At 33.1% G+C, this 20,703-nt stretch overlaps 1 protein-coding gene across 2 annotated transcripts; it reads right to left on the bottom strand.

Moving 5' to 3' along the window:
• Window positions 1–1,198: 1,198 nt before the first annotated feature.
• Window positions 1,199–20,261, bottom strand: LOC149908490 (salivary peroxidase/catechol oxidase-like). Of its 2 annotated transcripts, XR_016456730.1 has the most exons (14): window positions 19,947–20,261; window positions 16,644–16,753; window positions 16,266–16,566; window positions 15,601–15,838; window positions 15,259–15,421; window positions 13,816–14,012; window positions 8,923–9,118; window positions 8,503–8,700; window positions 6,992–7,272; window positions 5,128–5,283; window positions 4,553–4,673; window positions 3,752–3,923; window positions 2,922–3,177; window positions 1,199–2,350 (listed from the first exon to the last, which is right to left on the bottom strand). XR_016456730.1 is itself a non-coding variant. In XM_090101974.1 (13 exons), the coding sequence occupies exons 1-13, from the start codon at window positions 20,066–20,068 to the stop codon at window positions 3,039–3,041; spliced, it is 2,394 nt and encodes a 797-aa protein (XP_089958100.1). In that variant the 5' UTR covers window positions 20,069–20,261; the 3' UTR covers window positions 2,447–3,038. The 2 variants fall into 2 exon arrangements, 1 of the variants encoding a protein (XP_089958100.1); XM_090101974.1 differs by lacking the exon at window positions 1,199–2,350 and having other exon boundaries at window positions 2,447–3,177.
• Window positions 20,262–20,703: the final 442 nt, after the last annotated feature.

Below are 20,703 nucleotides of genomic sequence, written 5' to 3'. Positions count from 1 at the left end.
GAAATAATGAAAGGGATAAAACATTGCTTCAATCACTAGTGTGACAAAGCTAGCGTACACTGTGTTCAAAGATTATCATGTAGATACGATTATTGAAAATAGAACGGTTATTTTATTAATTTCGATTTGGGTAAATACTTGATTATTTTTATATTTAAATCCACACAGTGGATGTAATTAACAAATATATCTATTTATTATATACAAAGAAATGGTGATGGCAAAAATGTTTTTTTGCAAAAATGATGTTGAATATACGTATACATTAAAGAAAAGATTATCGCTACTGACGAAAAATGCTATTTGCTTTTCTGTAAATAGCTATTGAACATAAATTTTATTTGTGTTTTAGATAAAAAAGGCTTTTTCATCCTTTCTTTTATTTCATCCTTTTTTTTCATCTAGGCACCACTATTATTATATTCTACAAGTTGGAGTGATGACCTTGTACGGGTTTCGGGAACTGCCTTGAAACAAATAGCGTAAGATCGGTCCTTATGGAATTCTATAAGGAGGACTATGCTCAGCAGTGGGTGTTTATCGGGTAAATGATGATGACCGAAAACGAACACCACAGCTAGTAATAAATACTTAATACAGTTATATCTCCAAAAAAGTTTTTTCATTTTAATACAACATCATAATAATAATTAAATAGTAAATTACATTGTCACATTTGTTTACTTGTGCAGGTAACATAACATCTAACATTGAACCTTCTGTGTCGTTAGTCTATGCCAATTACCATGGCAACTATTTGTTTATTTATATTTAATTGGTGAATTCTTATGACTTTTGCTTACACCTGCGCGGAAGTGACAAACTATCTTTGTCTTTTTTGTTTATATCATTTTATTAGAGCCATCTCTCTTATCCAGTCTGTGAATGTAATAAATTAAGTAAAATGATAACTTGTATTTGTGTGTGCCTGACACTGCATATGAAGCATTTTTTTTGGATATATTGTGAGTATATAACGTATCTATACATAAAATATCATTGCATTTAGGAGTTAATTTTTTTTAATCTTCAATCAATATAACATAATAATATCTTAAGATTAAAAGTAACAGATTCAAAATAAAAGGGCAAGACAGAAAAGAAAGAGGAATTATCGCTCTATTTTCCACATATTATATTTAATACATGTAAAAATTGGAAATTAATATTCAATCTAATCAAACTGGTTTATCTTCACCTTTTTATAATTAAATTTCCTTACAAAATAATATTAATTAATTTTAAAACAGTCTTTGGTAATCGACATACACGTGAAAGTTAATTTAATTCATGTGTACAATTTTTTTTCTCTTTTTTTGGAAAAACTTTCACGTCCTTCTTTGTAATTCGAGAAAAGAAATAAAAGTAACACGTAAATAAAAGGTAATAGAGATTATAGATTATAATAATAGATATACACAAAGAACGGAATAAACGTAGATACAACGTACAAACACAGCCAAAATATCATAGCATTTTTCCAGTATAAATTTATAGCGTCTCAAAAGATACGAAATTTTGTGCTACAAATAAATCTCAACATGTAGCATTTTTTTGTGCAAAGACAATTATTAATAAATGAAGATAGGATAAAAAAGAAAATAGGAACCCGCGATTTAAAAAAAATGTCTATGCTCCACTGTCGACGATAAACATCCCAGGAAGTAGAAATAGGGCGATAATTGGTTTACAATATTATGTCTTTCTCAAAATCTAAGTATTGCCATGTAACAATTTCGTCTATTTTCTAAACCCTGAGAGAACATCTTGTTCCCTGTAAAAAAGCACTAACTAGTAGAAGACTCATACATTGAGTTCTCTAGATCTTTTAACATATGAATCTAGAAAAACTTAGTCTTAACTACACTGCTATGTTACACACGTTATCACAGCCACTTTCCATGGCGTCCATAAGGGACAGAAACTTGGATAATTTCGGTCCAAGCTTGATCAACGTGGTTCATTATAACCTAACTAAAATACTGCAACTTATTCCGGTACGAGTGTAAATGCTTTTAAAGTACTATTATAACTTTTAAGAATCAAGCTACTCATATTGTCATTTTAAAACTCATTCACACAACCGAAGTCTTATAATATCTAAATGCGTATATTTTATCTGTGGTGGTTTTCATAGATTAGGTAGTTATCTGTGCTTGATTAAATTTATAAAATCTTATTACTAAATTCACATTTGCAACACTATTTCAATATTTACCGATCTGTTTTATAAGGTATAAAATAAATTCGGTGTTTTTACTGAATATAACAAAACTTTACTCTTGGAGCGTTACTAAATGAACTAAGAATAGTTTAACATAAAGGGGCGAATTGGTTCTAATCGTCGTTGTGGTCCGGGAGCCAGCAGCAGATTTTATGACCAAGTTCCTCTCAAGCGGTAATTAGTAAAATGCATCAAAGTATAGTATTATGAAGCCTCGTGAACGTCAGCTGGAGCTCGGTTGGGGGGAAGAGCGGTTGTAGCCTCCCGTATCAGCTGACGGTTTTTCCACCAAGATACAGCTAGCTGACATATATATTTATCCACAGTTACATATAAGCTATCATCAGGTAAATTTTTGTTTGAGAGGAAATAACGGAAAATAAATTTTTCTTTAAATTTAACTTTCATGTTCGAGACACCAGCTGACGTATAATACACCATGTTGTAACCAGCTGACTATTTTTTTTCGTTGAGATATTGGGTTAGCTACAATTTGACAAATTTTTAGCTGAGAGGAAATGAATGAATGAATGTATTTTTTTTCCTATGTGCGTGGGAGGCTACAACCGCTCACCCCCCCAACCGAGCGCCAGCTGACGTTCACGCGGCTTTATAATACTATACTCTCATGCGTCTGACGAATTATCTCTTGAGAGGAAATAATGAACCAAATTTGCACCTGGCTCCCTAACCATTGGTTTTAGTTGACAAATTCGAGACGAAAATACGAGTGCATTTACGGAACACATTTTAGATTTTCTGTCATTTTCTCTTTTATTAACGTAAGTATAATAATATATTAAATCTATTCAGTCTACTTGGTAGAATTGGAGCTGGCAACTTTGTTTTTGATCCATTTATTCGTGCGTGTCAAAATGTCCGGCTGCTGCGCGGGGTCTTGCCATGCTTCGAGATTCACTTTCTTTATTTCATCGCAAGAGACGATGGGGCTTCTGTAAAGAAAAAATAGTTATTAACATAAATAAATTTACATGACACAAATTGTTTTGAACGTTGAAAATGAAGCGAGAGATATTTATTTTCTTTTCCTTTTCATAACTAATAACTATTTTTTTCCCATTTATTTTTTCATTGCATCTGAAAAACTCGTGCGAGTGGCAGTAGCGTGGGTAAAATTTTTGAAACGTGTTCCCCGAATTTCATTATTTTAAGTTGTCTGATCGATAGAGGGTAGTGACTTTTCATAACAAACTGCTTTTCTTTTTCGCCGGAAATGCGTAGTTTTTGTGAAAATACGATATAAAAATGCAGCCGTAGCGTGTAATACAAACAACATCTCTACATTATATCACTTGAATTAAGATAGAAGTTTAAAGTTTAAAATTTAAAGTATAGCGTATATATTGTCTGTTATTTTATGTAGTTTCACTAAACACGATGTGCTCACTAGTTTAGGAATTGCACCGCAAATGTTTGTTTTGGTAAATTGTTTTTAATGCTATTTTTAAGTATCAATTTCAATTTGTGAACCAAATAATAAATAAAAAAAATAAATAAACATCTCACCCCACATGGAACACGTCGCGTGTGACCGCAGCGAGGCGCAGGTTGTCACAAAGCAGGCGCGCGAGCGAGCCGCGCCGCAGCTCGGCCAGCTGCCGCTTGCTGAAGCTGCCCGCCTCGTGCGTGTGCGAGTAGAAGTAACGGTCGCCGGAACGCGTACGCCAGAGCTGCTCGCCTGTGATAAAAGGTCAGTTAATAATGAAACAGATTTTTTTTTTGTGTGGTGTTTCTCAATGTTAGCCAGAAGGGCTTCTACATTTTAACGCGGACGCGGGGGTGAACTGAAGGTTCACCCTGGTAGCGACATGCACAAAGGCGTCCCCCCGCCACGGGGATCTCGAACCTCGGCTTTGGCTGTCGCTTGAGTGGAGGAGGCCGGAAGGGCCCTAGTCGGACGGGATGAAACATAGAATCGAGTAATTTTCTTATAACTAGTACCAGAACCACACATACACTAAACACTTACACATAAATACACACAAACACACGCGCGCACATAAGCGCGCTCGCGTACGCACGCATACACGTAAGTAGTGAAACTTTTTTATGACCTAATTTCTCAAAAAATAATTTACTATAAATGCAACTTTACAGATATACGTCAAATCACGCGTGGTAGGGATACGAAAAAGATGGCGCGTAACAGAAAAAATGTTACACTAATTTTTTTTCCAACCCTGATAAAGAAGTTTCACATCAATAAAATAATATTTTTCAATCTATGTACCTACGTAAGAGGAGGTAATTTTTTTTTAGCATAAAAAAATAAAAATATAAATTTTTTTAAATATAAATAGTACTTACGTATTAAGCAAGTAGCGGTGGGTCCTATCAAGGAGCCGGCGAGAGGTGTCTCCGCCATCATTCCTACAACTAGATCGATGTCACCAACTTGCTCGTATACTGCTGACAACTTGTCTATGGTCTGGAATTTAAAAAATATAACATAATTAATATAAAACAGTGTGAATGAAGCGATAAATCTCTCGCAGAGTTCGTTTTTTTTTGTAATGTGTATTAAGATTTATGCTAATTTAATCCTATTAACTATTCTTGTTTTATTTGGACAAATAAAAAAATGTTTACAAAATATGTGACTATTTTCCTCTAAAATTATCATTAATATTAATATTTCCGACAAAATGAGGAAGTGAGTTGAGTGTCTATAAATAAGATAAACCGTATAGCGATTTCCGCTTCATATCCTTAATCCCAATTATACAGTTGGATAAATCCGTAACAACGAATCAAATCTTCGTACATTGCAAGTTAAAGATATAGATTGTGAGGGAGGTACATAATATATTAATGTACCTACATCTACATATCCTTAACGATTTTCAACATCTAATTATGTAGGTAATATTTCAGATACATACCTCTTGCGGAATAACATCATTCAGGTGTGAGAACGCAGTAGCCACCGGCAAGCCGCAAAGCGATCGGAACTGCGCGTACCCGGGGATCCCGTGGTCTCTGCCGCGCTGCACATCCACAGCTAACACGTCGAGACCGCCCAGCCATTGATTACGTAACTGTTGATAAATTATTTATTTATTTTTCCATATTTATAATAGTATAAATTATAGGTGCATAATTTGGTGGTAAATAATGCAGAGACATCTAGTGAGTCGTTAGACCAATTTCGAAATTTGTAAGGACCGCACGCAAACGAATTACCACTACCATATCTATGGATATATAAAACTATATAAACTTTTATAACGTCATAGCATTATAGTTTAATAAATATGTACATATCCAAAATACCGGAAACAATCTTATCGACAAGGTTAAGGCCTGTATGTTGTCTCATTTACCTTGTAAAATATTTACGACTTTTCAAGGTATATTAAACCAAATAAATAAGATCACTCAAATTATTCAATTGCTTTTGTACCCTAAGGGCGTTTGTCCACTACAAGGAATTTTACGGTCCGGCATTCCGATTTTTTACGGTCCGGTATGGCACGCAATTAATCTAAATACTAGCTTGTGCACTATACGTAATTTTACTGTCCGACATTTTACTTTTCCCTATTCCGGATGGTTTTTTGAGTTTACGAGTCGCTGTAGGTATAATTGTTTTCGAGTGCCCACTTGCTTGGATTTTACTCTTTTTATTGCATATGCCAATTGAAAGCAAGCTCTTGTTTTACTTTCTTTTAGCTGGCAATGAGATTTGAGAAGTCGGTATTGTTATTTTATATACATTGACCAAGCATTGACCTATAATTATTATCTAAGTAAGTGTTGGTAAGTTAAAGTTCAAGTGGGAATAGATTTAGCTCCTCGTCACCGATTAAAATAAATAAGTGAAACACGCATTTTAAATCTCTTACGGAACTTTACTTTTTATTATAACGAAGTAATATAATATTTCACCTTCTATATTTGTACTCGTTTCTTGTAAAATGCGAAAACAATCATTTATGATAGCATTATACCGCCATACTTCCTTGAACTGTACCGCACTGGATCCGAGTAAAGACGGACAGGTGCACAAGCAATTCATCGGTTTTTTCATGCCACACCGGACCGTAAAAAATCGGAATGCCGGACAGTAAAATTCCTTGTAGTGCACAAGCGCCCTAAGGAACAAAAGTAATTGATGTTTTTACTTTTAGATAATTACTTAAAGATTCGTTAAAAATACCTTTACTAATTTTATAGATAACTTTCATTGTAAAAATCTCTTGATTTGGTTGTGCTTAAGATAATTATTAATTATTAATATTTCATGCGTATTTATAATACCTATTTTTATAAGTCAATCGACCGACACTTGACATTCAAATGTTTTTAAATAAGTACGTTTATTGTCTATGTGTTTGTACTCTGTAAATATATTTGAGTATTTGTCTTTAAATAAACGTATTACAACGTTGTGGTAATGCTTTTCAGTACATTTCCGTTCGGTGCGATAATACTATTTACAATATTTCAGGTTACGATTATACGCATTACGTTTCCTTTACTCGGCTGTTTTAATACTATCTAACAATATAGTGATGTGGAAAATTTTCAATTGTTCTAGCTAATAATTGTATTTTTCCTATATGTTACATTTACTCTTGCTTGTGTACTTAAGTACCTACCAATAAAACTTTATTGATAGTTAATTCTAATTAATATTAACATTTTTTAAACTATACTAAACTCCTTTTAAAATCTTTCCATTGGCATAATATTAAACATAAATAATTCAATACAAGTAAAGTAAAATATAAAGTTAGTACTCACATCATCATCATAGTTGAAGTCCAATCCCTGCGACATCTGACTGATCATTCCACGTAGTAACTTTTCGATCCCACCCTTTTTCGCCACCAGCTCTGGCTTGAAATAGTGTTGAGCTAGCCGTGATGACGTCACATTATCATCGTCCACGAGTTCAATGTCCTGGTCGAAGAGACTGTTGACGAAGTGGAAGGCCGCTGTTGCGAAAGAGTTGGTGATTGTGGGGTCGATGTCGGAGTTGTAGCCGACGTCGTAGCTGTCGTATAGCTCGTCGAATGACTTGCCTGTGGATTAAGTATTGTCTTGTTAGATGTTTGTTCTTTCGTTATTTTTAAAGTTTTTAAATTTACTTAAAGCAAACGAAGTAATATTCCTAATAACATTTTTACGTTGAAGAATACTATAAATTTAAAATTGGGCTGATCAATACAGCTTCAACAATAAATTAATTCCACAGGTAACAATTTGGAAGATCGAAGAGAAAATATATTTTTATGAATGGATGCAAAATAATGAATAATAATTTCGTGTAGGCGGGTATCACTCCGACTACAAATTACAACGTTATCAAAAAAAGAAATCAAATATCATACGCCGAATTCAAAACCATAACCCGTTCTCGTAATTTATTCATCGTATATTTTAAGAAGTGAAAGTCGCTAAAAGACGTTTACTAAGATAATATTAACCCACATACACTTATAACAGGCAACAGCAAACTAAAAATAAAGATGTTGCATATAAAAAATTCGGAAGAATTAGGTCACGAAGCCCGTGCAAATATAATATAGACTACATACCTATAACTGCATCGTTGCGCAAGCTAGCTCATTCAACATTGCACCTTGATTTTATTTGCGTCACATGACAAAATTAAACATTTATTTATTCAAATCAATTAAAAGCGCATTAATTGAATGTCATATCAAATTGCAAATAGGTATAGGTACCACAAATTGTCACACAAATATAGGTATCATATTTCCTCTGCAGGCAATTAGGTCATTTGCTTATTGACCCCATACATAGAAATGTACTACATTGTATGATCGATGATTGAAATGGTAGTAAACATCATTCAAATACTACACGTGATTCATATAAGTATAATACAGTCAATTTATATGTTTGTATGGCATGCCACGTGTCTATAATATAGTATATGATCACGTTGTAAACGCCTGATGCTTATCTGTTTGAAGTTAATTCATATTTTATTCATATATCACTTAAGTACCTGCGTAGGTATATACTATATAACAATTAGATAAGTACTCGGTAGTTATAAACATTGTTTATATCGTTTAAGATAATTGAATATTAAACTCAAATATCACATCTATATACAATATAAATAAATATTTGTTTCATACGTTGTACATTCGTTACCTATATTGTTTTATAGTAAAAGCTACCTGAATATATTATTAGCTTTAAAATGTGCAGATATTCCTAGAACGGAATCCTTATAAAATATTTTACAACACTGAGTAAAAACTGAACAATTAACTTACCAGTGAGAGCAGGTAGCCAGTATTTATACGTAATATGCTGCATTTCAGCAACCACAATTCTTCTAGCCTCATGGTACAGTTTGTCCGAATTCCAGCCTGGATTCAGAACGGCTAGACTCCTAGCGATTCTGTTGTGCTCCCGGACGAATAAAGCGTGGATAGCAGTTAACCAGGGGTGCATATTTGCACGGACATCACCTGGTAAATTATTTATTATATTATATTATTTTACAATATAAACATGTTTATAGATTTAAGAATAAGAATGCATAAGAATGCATTATGTAAAAAAGTCAATGAACTGTAGAATTCACAAATTGTAATATTATAGGAACAAAGATGTCTACATTTACCGATTATACATATATGGATTTGGAATTATTTTGTTTTTCTTTTTTAATATTTTTCAAAAATTCTTACCAGCATTAAAGCAAGCAGCGTCATTGCTATTGACAAGGCACTTTTCAAGTGGGTTGGAGACCAAAGGCAACAGTTCTTCATCATCAACATTGGAAGTTTTCAATAAGCCTCCAGTCTTCTCCCTTAGAGCGGCTGCGTCACGACTGTTTGTGCCGTAAATGTGGGAACCATCAAGGAAATGGGTGGCTTGGTTCATCTGTAAGAATTTGATAAGGTTAGAAATAAATTTAGATAACGTTAGGTTTGGCATGAATGATGTAGGTACTTCGACTTAAATAAAAATCTTCAAGTAACTAATAATTCGTTTCTTTAACAGATTTTTGAATAAAATAAGATTAAGATTAAAGAACTCAAAATATTGGAAATCATGCGGTGAAAACAAATAACTAATAAGCCATATTGATATACCTATAGCTGTAGGTACGCTAATAATTTAAGCCTCTCATGTATTATCACGTAGACATGTGATCTTTTCAATAACAATTGCTCGGAAAAAACAAAAGTTTCCGTTAATGACCTATGTTTACAAGGTGTCACGTAGCTCTGATAATATTCTCAATAATTTATTTTTCCTGACATCACTTTTCCAGTTAAAGATAGAAGGTAGTAGATATATTTAACAACATAATATTATGTGATTAAATCTGATTTTATCAAATACTAATTAGAATCAAATTATAATTCATAAACGAAAATTTAGTTGATTAATTTTGGAACAAATATTATAGGATTGAAGATTATAAATAATTTGGAAAATCCAAAAGTGCACGCCTCATATTTTTTTTTAAATAAATATTTATTAATTATTATTTTTGTTTATTTCATAACAATTAAACCACATCGAATCAGACCCTGAAAAATGAAAGGGTTCTATTCCTGAGCATACTCAAGCGTAAGAGAAAAAAAAAGACTCGATTAGTAAAGTATTTCGGTCGCTATCGTGTTAACAAGAAAAAGGATCCGCACATACAGACACACGGACGTCCAAGACAGAACTTTTTTAAACTGTTTTTTAACTAGTTTAAATAACAAAAATGACATCAAAAATATCATGAACGTTAAAAATAGTGTTTTTTCTTAATATGTGTGTGTATGTATTATCTTACAAGTGCAATGTATGATACATAAAGACATTTTAAATTTGAAAAATCAGATGTTTTGCGCGAAGTGACAGTAGTACCCACCTCAACGCTTCGCTTATGAGGCGTGCAATATTCAGTTCATAATACACATTCAAATACGCTTATGCTTTAGTTCTGCAATATACTTTGGTGTTTGTTATCTCACGGAAACCAGTTTTTGCAGCCTGCAAAAAAAAATATCTATTCTGAGAAGACAACGGCTGAAGGCAAAAGGTTGTCAGTCTCTAAATTTAAACGTAAACATTTTTTGTTAAAGTACAACACAATCAGACATTAATTAATCCATATTTATTGAGCGACACATGTAAACATATTTAAAAGCATTAGGTACAATAGGGCAATGATTATTCATTTATCAATATAAATATGTAAGTATGTGTGGATAACAACAGCTCGGTGAACAAGAAAATTGTTTCTATTGATTATGATTGTTTTATTTTGATCGTAGTTCGTCCTAGATTAATCGATATCAAACGGTAACCTTCTAAACACGTGCTGTGTTCATGCTATGTACATGCTACAGCGATTACCTTACTATTACGATTGTAGAATGCAGTAACGAGCGGAAAGAGGGGAATCTATTTATAGAATAAACCGGTACATCTAGAATGCAGTTTAGAAATGTTCAGATGATACACCTTTTATTTAAACGTTCATTATTATTATCGACAAACTGCATAAAAATAAAAAAACGTAATTCTGATGACAACGGTTGTATAATAATCTGCAATGCCTATATATGTATAACAAGGGATTAAGCAAACTATTCGTTGTAGGTAATAAATCTAGCAATCCATTAGTAATTAATGATGATTCATCTTTGGACTAGTAAATTGGTAACACACAGTACAACTACAATTATTAATGTGTTATTCTTCTTGGTATTTATCATTGTTGCTACCAATGAAATAAATATAATATGAACTTTGGAAGTAAGTTCACCGTATTTAAAATAACTTTTTATCATATTGTATACACCCCGTCATGAAATCGTTCCTGATAAAAAGTTGTTATGAACATTTACCAAATCATATGAGAGTAAACAAGAGGTTATCTTTTAGTTAAAATATGTCTAATACTAATTTATATAATAATATATAATAATATTTATTAAATAATATATGTAAATGTTATATGTAATTTATATAATAATATTTAATGGGTACTGATAATGTTTTCAAAACAAAAGGTAAAAGCGCACATAGGCCATATGGCCTTATTATTGTTGTTCATAACAACTTTTAGCTGCGTAAGTGGTATTGTTTTAGTCCATAGAAAATAGTCTATTATTTATTTTGTCTCTAGTTTACATATTTTCATATTGCTATGTGTGCAATGTGCATATTAACCACGCGATATTGGTTCCTACAACTACCTACCCAGTTATTCTATTGCACGCCTCATAAGCGAAGCGTTGAGGTGGGTACTACTGTCACTTCGCGCAAAACATCTGATTTTTCAAACTTAAAATGTCTTTATGTATCATACATTGCACTTGTAAGATAATACATACACACACATATTAAGAAAAAATACTATTTTTAACGTTCATGATATTTTTGATGTCATTTTTGTTATTTAAACTAGTTAAAAAACAGTTTAAAAAAGTTCTGTCTTGGACGTCCGTGTGTCTGTATGTGCGGATCTTTTTTCTTGTTAACACGATAGCGACCGAAATACTTTACTAATCGAGTCTTTTTTTTTCTCTTACGCTTGAGTATGCTCAGGAATAGAACCCTTTCATTTTTCAGGGTCTGATTCGATGTGGTTTAATTGTTATTAAATAAACAAAAATAATAATTAATAAATATTTATAAACAAAAAATTATGAGGCGTGCACTTTTGGATTTTCCAAATTATTTTATTTTAGTACTAGGTACCAAGATAAACATTTTACTCCGTCAGGCAAATGTTTCATCTATTTCTATTCTCTCCCTTCACAATTACCGGGTAAATGCGGGTTGCAATTTAAGTAGTCATGTAGATATATAGGTATTTGCATTTGTTATGATATTCCTTGCCTTTCCATATTTTTAATTTATGTATTATCAATCAGTTATTGCGTCGTTGTTAAAAATATATCGACATAAGGAAGGACAAGGAAAAGTAATAATTATTAATGATCTTCATTAAGAATAAACAATGCGCAATAAATTGTAATTATCATTTGTAATTTATTAGACAAATAGGTTCAAAGTGTATATATAAATAAGATGATTGTTTTTAAGATAAGAAAAGTAGAGAATTTCAAGGAAAGAGAATTCTTTTTTTAATATTCAAACTTCCATTTTAAAACTGATTGTCTTGCAGGTATGTTATAGTAGGGGAGGCCAAGAGGGGATTTTGGGATTTACTCGAGCGCGTCAGATTACTATAAGGGACGGTACCTTAGCTATTCATTAGTACCTCTAGTCAATATGAGCAGTTATGGTTGGTGGGTGCGCTCAGGGGCCCCGCTGGAAAATTTGAATAATCCATAATTCCCTAAGGTTGAGCTCGAATCGTCAGATTAGCGAAATGGGGACTTCTTATATTATAATTAACCCCCCCATATATTAATCTGACGCGCTCGAATAATATTACTTTAATTTTTTACCCTTTCTTCATAGCGATTAAATCGCCACTTAAATCGTCAGATTAACGTATACTTTTTTTCAGTGACGTCCTGGGGCATGCAAAATATCAATATCTAACGCGCTTGAGTATTTCCAAGCCAATTTTTTTCTTTTTTAAATTAAAAAAAATCAAAAAACCCTTCCCCACCGCTAAAAGTGAAAACATTATAGGACCTTTTTTTCTCGCTATGGTCTAATCTACCAATTCTAATAGGTTCCCGTGACGCTCGAGTAAATCCACATTTAGCATCCTGGGCTCCCCTACTATTAATATGCCGTTATTTGATCATGGGCAAACAAATAAGTGTCAAGTACATAATTGTTAGCATGTGTGCATTGTTTATTTGCACTACAGACCTAAGTTTTACATAATATCGCATTACAAGGTTATTTATGTATAGTAAACACAATGACGCCAAATGAGCCATAAATGTACAGACAAACATCGTTTATCAGGACCCCAATAAAAAATAATTACTTACACCGCTATTACTAGTTATTATAAGCATAAACGGTTTTATCTATCACTACTTCGTTATAAATAAATATAGATATATTATGATAGGCATGTGAAACAATAGTAGCGTTTAGCTATCTACTACATAATATTATGTATTCTGTGACAATAGTGTTTTTATTAAAGAAAATTTAGGGAGTTTTGTACATTTACCTAAAATGATATTATTTTACAGGATAAGATGTAATTTATAAATATAATTATTGTATGTCGATAGATAGGTATTTAGTTGATTTTTTATAGACTAATTACAGAGAACCAAAATAGTTTCAAGGTTTATTTTTATTCCAAACATGGAAATGCTCACTTCCGGTTATCGTCCATTTTTTTTATTAAATAAAGCAACTACCGAATGTTTCTTGGTTTTATTAATAACCTGCTGCATTTAATAATAATTAAGATACTAAAATACAGCAGGTATATTTATATCCTCGTGCAGGTAATTATTTGAACGAACCGACGCGGACGCTTCACTAATTTTCTGCTAAATATGCGAACTGCGAAACTATTCACTACTACTTGTTGATACAAATTACACTATGTACAAACCGGCGTACTAAGTAAATCTACCACATACTACTAACAAATACTTTTCACTACCACTAACTACTATATTTACCTGTTCAGCAGCTCCGAAAGTGCAGTCCCCTCTATACGTAGTAACCGATCTCGTGTACTCCATACAAGTGACATACTTGTTCTTGAAGAACGGATCCTCATCTGGTACGGAGATCGGCATGCAACTGGGATGTAAGTACCGTGGGGTCAGACCCAGCCCCGTGGTGTCGCAGCAACGGATTGTTTGGTCGGTGTGAACTAGGAAATAAAACCGGCCAAGTGCGAGTCGGGCTCGCGCACAAAGGGTTCCGTAGCAGCAAATATAATAAATTACAGTTAAATCAACCTATCTCAAAAACTATAAGAGATACTTTGATCAAACCAAAAATCGTTGAAAGAGTTAATTAGCATGCATCACCTCTATTTTTTTTAGAATTTTATACCCCGTAGTTATAAAAATAGAGGGGGGGGGACATACTTTTTACGACTTTGAGAGCTGATATCTCAAAAACCGTTCACTTTAAGAAAAATGTTTTTTAGAAAACTTTATATCATTTTAAAAGACCTTTCCATTGATACCCCACACGGGTATGTACATCGAAAAAAAAAATTTCATCCCTCAGTTACATGTATGGGGGGCCCCACCCCCAATTCTTTTTTTTACTATTTAGTGTCATATTTTTGTAGCGGTTCATACAACACATATTCCCATCAAATTTCATCACTGTAGTACTTATAGTTTCCGAGTAAATCGGCTGTGACAGACGGACAGACGGACAGACGGACAGACGGACATGACGAAACTATAAGGGTTCCGTTTTTGCCATTTTGGCTACGGAACCCTAAAAAAGGTTGTTTTTTTTTTATTTTTTGAAATATATTTTTTGAATTTGTGAAGTTTAGAAATTGTAGGTGAAAAAGTGATTTTTATGTAGGGAATTATTTTGCGCAGTTTAGAACGTTTGGAATGCAGTTTGGAAGCTTGCTTTTTTAATATGTACGATCAGAGTATAAATAAATCGCAAGTTTTCTTTATACATTTGATGTTTCTAGGTGAATGAATACAATTCCTTATATTTTATTTTAAATTATCAAATAAAACCAATTATTGTAAGCAGAAAGAATGTCTTAAATGTCAATTGCCTCGTTTCGTAACTGTGTTTATTCAAGTGGCTATGTTTAATTATCAATTTAGCATCGTATGATGAACTTGTTAAATATAGATAGCATCATCCTTCGTTAAGGATATTACCTAAACTTTTTCTGACAAATGAGGAGTAATAAAATAAAATTGTCTGATTTTTCAAAGAATAAGTTTAAATGCCATAATTTAATTAAAAACAAGATGATATGCCTAATGGCGTAGTAATTTTATAATTATTATACAAATTATTTTTAACTGACTTCAAAAAAAGGCGGAGGTTATTAATTCGGCCGGTATATTTTTTTCTTTTTGGTAGATATTAAGTTCAAAATGCTGCAAACAAATTATTCATAAACTTACTTGTTTTCCTCACAGGCGTATGAACCAGGTCATGATAAACAAATTGACTCCACACCGCCAAAGCAATGGTCTTCTTTTCATTCGGTACATCCAAGTTACTGGCTAATTTGTTGCTCACAAGACGAGCTGAAGGCAGCTCCTTGTGGCTTAAGGCACGACGTGGCTGAAAACACAATACAATGAGCCAAAATTGTTTATAAAACTTGAACAATACGGATACGATATAAAATGAATCCATTTTTTTTTATCAAAAAGAACAATTCATTCAGCTTGATAATTATGACAAAGTTGAAAATATATTTTTAAGGAAGGGTAATTAAAAGATTAAATTATCATCCTAACCTCTTCAATACCATCAGCATATCTAGGATGGAGGAGGCGTTTGTATCCCGTAAGCGCTTGCCCCCAGGAAGATCGCACTGGGTTGTTACAGGAGCCATCGAAGGTGCGGTAACGGGACGACATCTTGTTCGTGCGACACGTGAACCTCTCTAACTGCGCGCATTCTCCTCCAAATTCACTTTCCCGCAAATTCAGGGTGCTTATGAAGCTCGCGCACTCATCATGCGCCAAACCGTATCTAAATGGTACATTTTTTCTTAATACTGAGATTTTCTATTTACTTTTGTGAGATGTATATTTGAAGTGGCTTTTAAATGTTTTTAAATTTCTATAATTCAGCGCATGCAACGCATAAATTTTCAGTACAAACAATTTTTGTGGAAAAAGAATAGAGGAACCTTTCAATTAGTGCCTGGATGGTCATGAAAAATCAACACAAGAAATTCCGATTCGGACTCGTCGAGGTCAGGACTATTATCGGAACATACACAACTTTGCAAAAAAACTGATAACAAATCTTTATCACAATACATAAGTTTAAAGATGAAATGATATTTGAGATGGGGACCTCAAATATCATTTCATTAGTTTACTTAATCCTTGAAAAAAAAACATAAAAAAAATGTATACAAATTGTTTACATATTTCATATTTGTAACACTAACCTTGTACAACGAGTCCACACTAAATTTTGAGATGCTTTCGAAATGGTCATTGATGACTTTTCATATCTCATTGCGTCAATTGACGGGTAACCAGCGATGGCCAATCCTTGAGCAGCAGATCCTGGCTGAGGCTTAATTCCTGACGCCTCTAAGTTGTCCTCCAAGCGCTCGAGCATCGCTATCGACATTTTACTGAAGTTTATCGACTTGTTGGTATGCACTGCTGTGACAGGCGGCAATCTTTTCAAATTGTCGGCGCTTGGAAACGGGAAATCATACATCGGAGGTGGATGAATGAATTCTGTAATAATCAGTTTAATTAGTATCGACTGATTAAATAAATAAATCTACGTATACATGTAATTTGTTTTAAGTTACCTGTGGTTACAATCAGGTTCAACGGGTAGGGTGCGACATGACTCCCAAAAGTCACTCCTGCCCACAACACGACACCTAGTAGCACCATCTTCATCATTTCCTCTAGAATACTGCAAACGGATTATCGGCTTAATAACTTTGAATACATACAAAAGGAATACACGGACTGAATATAAATTACATGAACGAACATTCGACAATCTTTAAACAGAATCATTAAAATCCATTCGTCTGACTTGAATAATAAAGTAAAACTGAGCAATACTCTGTAGGCACATGATTTATATTAAGAACCATATTTCAAGAGGGTATCTCTGAGACCTTTGTTATTTTGACCCTAAAGCGTCAATAGTATCGTCACGCATCTTTTTGCTATCGGAATTTGCAGACGAGCCCCCGGATCTTCTCTTGAAAACAACATGACTAAGTGTCTACTAAGAAAGTACAATAACAAGGCAATTAATTAAATTATTGATCAATATGTAGCTTATTTACCGTACATTTACAAGAAAGTAATTAAATTATAAAGATAAATATGTATAATTTATGGATGTGAATTCTTCGTTATTAATAGTGTTATCATTGAGCTGTCTACCTACTTGTTATGCGGCGAAGAAAAGAGTTTTCCACACAGGAATTTTACGGACATTGATAAAGAACGAGGAACGTTTAACTTTTTATTTGCTGATATTGAACTCGTTAAAACTGGTAGGTGTACTAGTTAACACAATCATAATATTTTCATTACATTTAAGAATTTATTTGTTCTTTACTTGAGTTGAGTAATCAAATATGTATTTATCATATTATGAATTATTAATAATTTTATATCTCAAAGTATTTTAACTGACTTCTTGCCAAACACAATGGTCCTCATTGATGATATCCTACGACCACCTAAACCTACTTTTTATGTTAAAGTATTTTTTAACTTCAGACCTAATAATGAAAAAAATATTAAATTGCTTCCAGATTCTTCAATTGTTACTAAACATCGTGATATTTATACGGTATTGTTCACGTGAGCTGTCTGTGTTATGTTTTCATTTTCTTGTGTTTATCAGACATTCTAGAAAGAGCTGAGTTTCTTATAATTAGCTGTTGAACCTACTTTGATAAATATTTCACGTTTTTCATTGTTTTGGTAGGTAGTTACCTACGTAGGTATTATACAAAATTACAAATATCAACAGTTGCTCTTAGGCTATCACAGCTTATTAAGAAATTTTTGCAGAATAAGCAGAAAATAAGGCAAGTAGTTAGGTATGTAGGTAGGTACTACTATGTTAGTACTAGGGATGTAACGATACCGATATCGATACCGATATATCGGCCGATATATCGGCAAGCCGATATATCGGTATCGCCGATAATAAATCAACCGATACCGATATTTTTTTATTAAATTCTTTCTTTTCTTTTATGTTTAACCTCACGAGCGCGATCGCAGGTATAACGAGAGAGAGACGGACCGATCTCCCGTTTCATCTCGAGCGCTGCCACTGCATTATGTTATCACGTAAACATCTCGATCGTAAACCTACTTTACAAACAACCAATTTTTTTGATATCAAATAATTCAAAAACCCGCGCCCAATGAACGATGCGGGAGGCCGCCCGCGCGTGCGCACTTTGTTTTCTGAAAAAACTCTACCAATAGTAAACTTTTATTAGGTACTGATTGTATGTGTATTACTTAAAGTTTAACTGACTTCGTAAAATAATAATACTAAAATAAATGGTTTTGTTGTTTTTTGATTTGGCATTTTTATTTAAAAGAATACGATTAACAGTTGTCTCTGTTAAATGTTGGTAACTTTTTATGCATAATTCACTATTTATTTTTCTACCAAGCCATCGATATCGGTATCGGTATCGGTATCGCCGATACATTACTACAAATATCGGTATCGGTATCGTATCGGCAAAATCATGTATCGTTACATCCCTAGTTAGTACCTATTTGCTAATTATTTCTTTATTATTTTTTTTTTTATTTATTTCATAAAAACAAGTAATTAACAGTATACGTAAAAGCTAAAATTGAACGTGATGAAGAACATTCCAGAAATGTCGACCGATGCGTCTCGAAAAACTAGAGTAACTCTCATTTAATTTAAGGTAGGTAAGTAGGTATGTTTGAATTTAAATTTCCATATTATTATGTCCATATTGATAATAATGGTATTCAAATTTAATATTGCAATAATTATTTTCTTGATACTTGATCGTCATTGTCCGAAATGAAATAAAGAAAGTAAACCGAGGCGCCATTTCTTCAATTATCCTTTCACCTAGAATAAACATTGCTAATATGCAAATATATTTTGTAAATAAACTAGATTTAATCAATTTATTAGCTCATATTTAGGTCAAGTACTTCGCTATTATCAAATAGAGGATATGCCATTAAGGACAGTCATTCAATTTCAATAACAATTATTATGCGCGAATGGCAATACTATTTATTATAAGGGAAAACGATGGACGGCTCAATTATAAATTTTAATTACTGGCTTTAAGGTTGAAAATTATTTTTCCACTATAAATGGCATAATACTTGCCCTTATAAACTTTTGCCGTCATTGCAAAAAACTGTAAATAAGTTTGTCTCTACATTGCAGACATCGTACTAATTGGATTGTCGTTTATAATTTATACCTATATTTTTATATCCAAAATAGGGAGGTACCTATATTTTGTATCTAATCTTTATAAAGTTTATTATCTGCCTCATATATTTTTAATATACCTAATATCTACTATGTAAAGGGCTGTATAAAGGTTTTCCGTCACCGAAGCGAAGCGAAACGAAATGTAGTTCATTGATAAATATTGTGGTAGGTTGTTATGCATTTTTATATGTTTACTAGCGGTCCGCCCCGGCTTCGCCCGTGGTACATGTTTACGTTTTCTCTACATAAGAACTATCCTCGTACTTCAAGGAATATAATAAAAAAAGAATTAACGAAATCGGTTCAGCCGTTCTCGAGTTATGCGCTTACCAACACATTTTGCGATTCATTTTTATATATAAGATTTACCTATATAGTTGCAGCTACATGGAATGCGCAACGAATCCACAGTTTTGCAACAATTGTTTCGTACCACATATTTATAATAAAGGTACTTTCTATTCAGGGTTGGGGATGAATTCTGTCTTATAGAGTTTGTAATAGGTATAGATTGGTTATTGATTTGGTAGGTCCGTAGGTAGGGATTTTATTATATCTAGTGCCAAAAAAATGCAAATCTGTTTTTCAGTTTTTGAAAATAAGATCGAGAAATTGTTTTGAGACTTACGTGGAATGCTCTCCACATCCGTCGCATTCCGATTTCCTTCGAGAACATTTCTCTGGAGTCTTATCCTTCTTAACATCAGCGTTCAACATCGACTTTCCTTCGATGATCCGTTTAAACAACATAATAGCAATAGCAGGATTTGTTGTTTACGACAGTTATCACGTTTGTGGCGAATGTTTGACTTGTGTAGGACTACCGCGGCTGAAACTTGCTCGAAGGAACGATGTTCCATTAGATTGGCAGAGATGCCAATTTCACCTCTACTGCCAAACTTGCACTGAAACTTTGCCGCGTTCACCGTGCCGTGCGATCGAATGCTCTCGACCCCTCCGTCCCACACCCTCCGCGTTTGAATGCAGGCCACAGAGTAACTCAATACTCAGTACACCACAATAACAATAAACATGCAAAGGCGCAAAACGATTTATTTTCATTACTTTTTACACATTAATCTTAAATAGTCGATAGAATAACTTCGTTGAATATATAAAGTAACAAATTTGAAGAATTGTTTCAAAGTTTCACGTTATATGAAATCACTTAGTATCTGCATATTTTTGCTCTGTGTCCATGTTGTGACAGGGATCGGTTATTAGTGAGCTCATTTCAATGTATCATAATATAACAGCTGTTCGCCATAACAAATGCATTAAAACTGAGGCTTTGCTCTATTTTTTTTTATTACGATATATCATGATATTACAGTTAATCGCTTATTGTTAGAAAGTTCTTTTAATTTTTCATGTTAAGTTGTTTC

This window comes from Colias eurytheme, chromosome 5 (assembly GCF_061535395.1).
Source record: "Colias eurytheme isolate Ceu_HAF_F1 chromosome 5, ilColEury1 Martin Lab GWU primary, whole genome shotgun sequence".
Taxonomy (NCBI): Eukaryota; Metazoa; Arthropoda; class Insecta; order Lepidoptera; family Pieridae; genus Colias; species Colias eurytheme.
The sequence above is the reverse complement of the archived record's forward strand: the minus strand, read 5'-3'. Positions and strand labels throughout refer to the sequence as shown.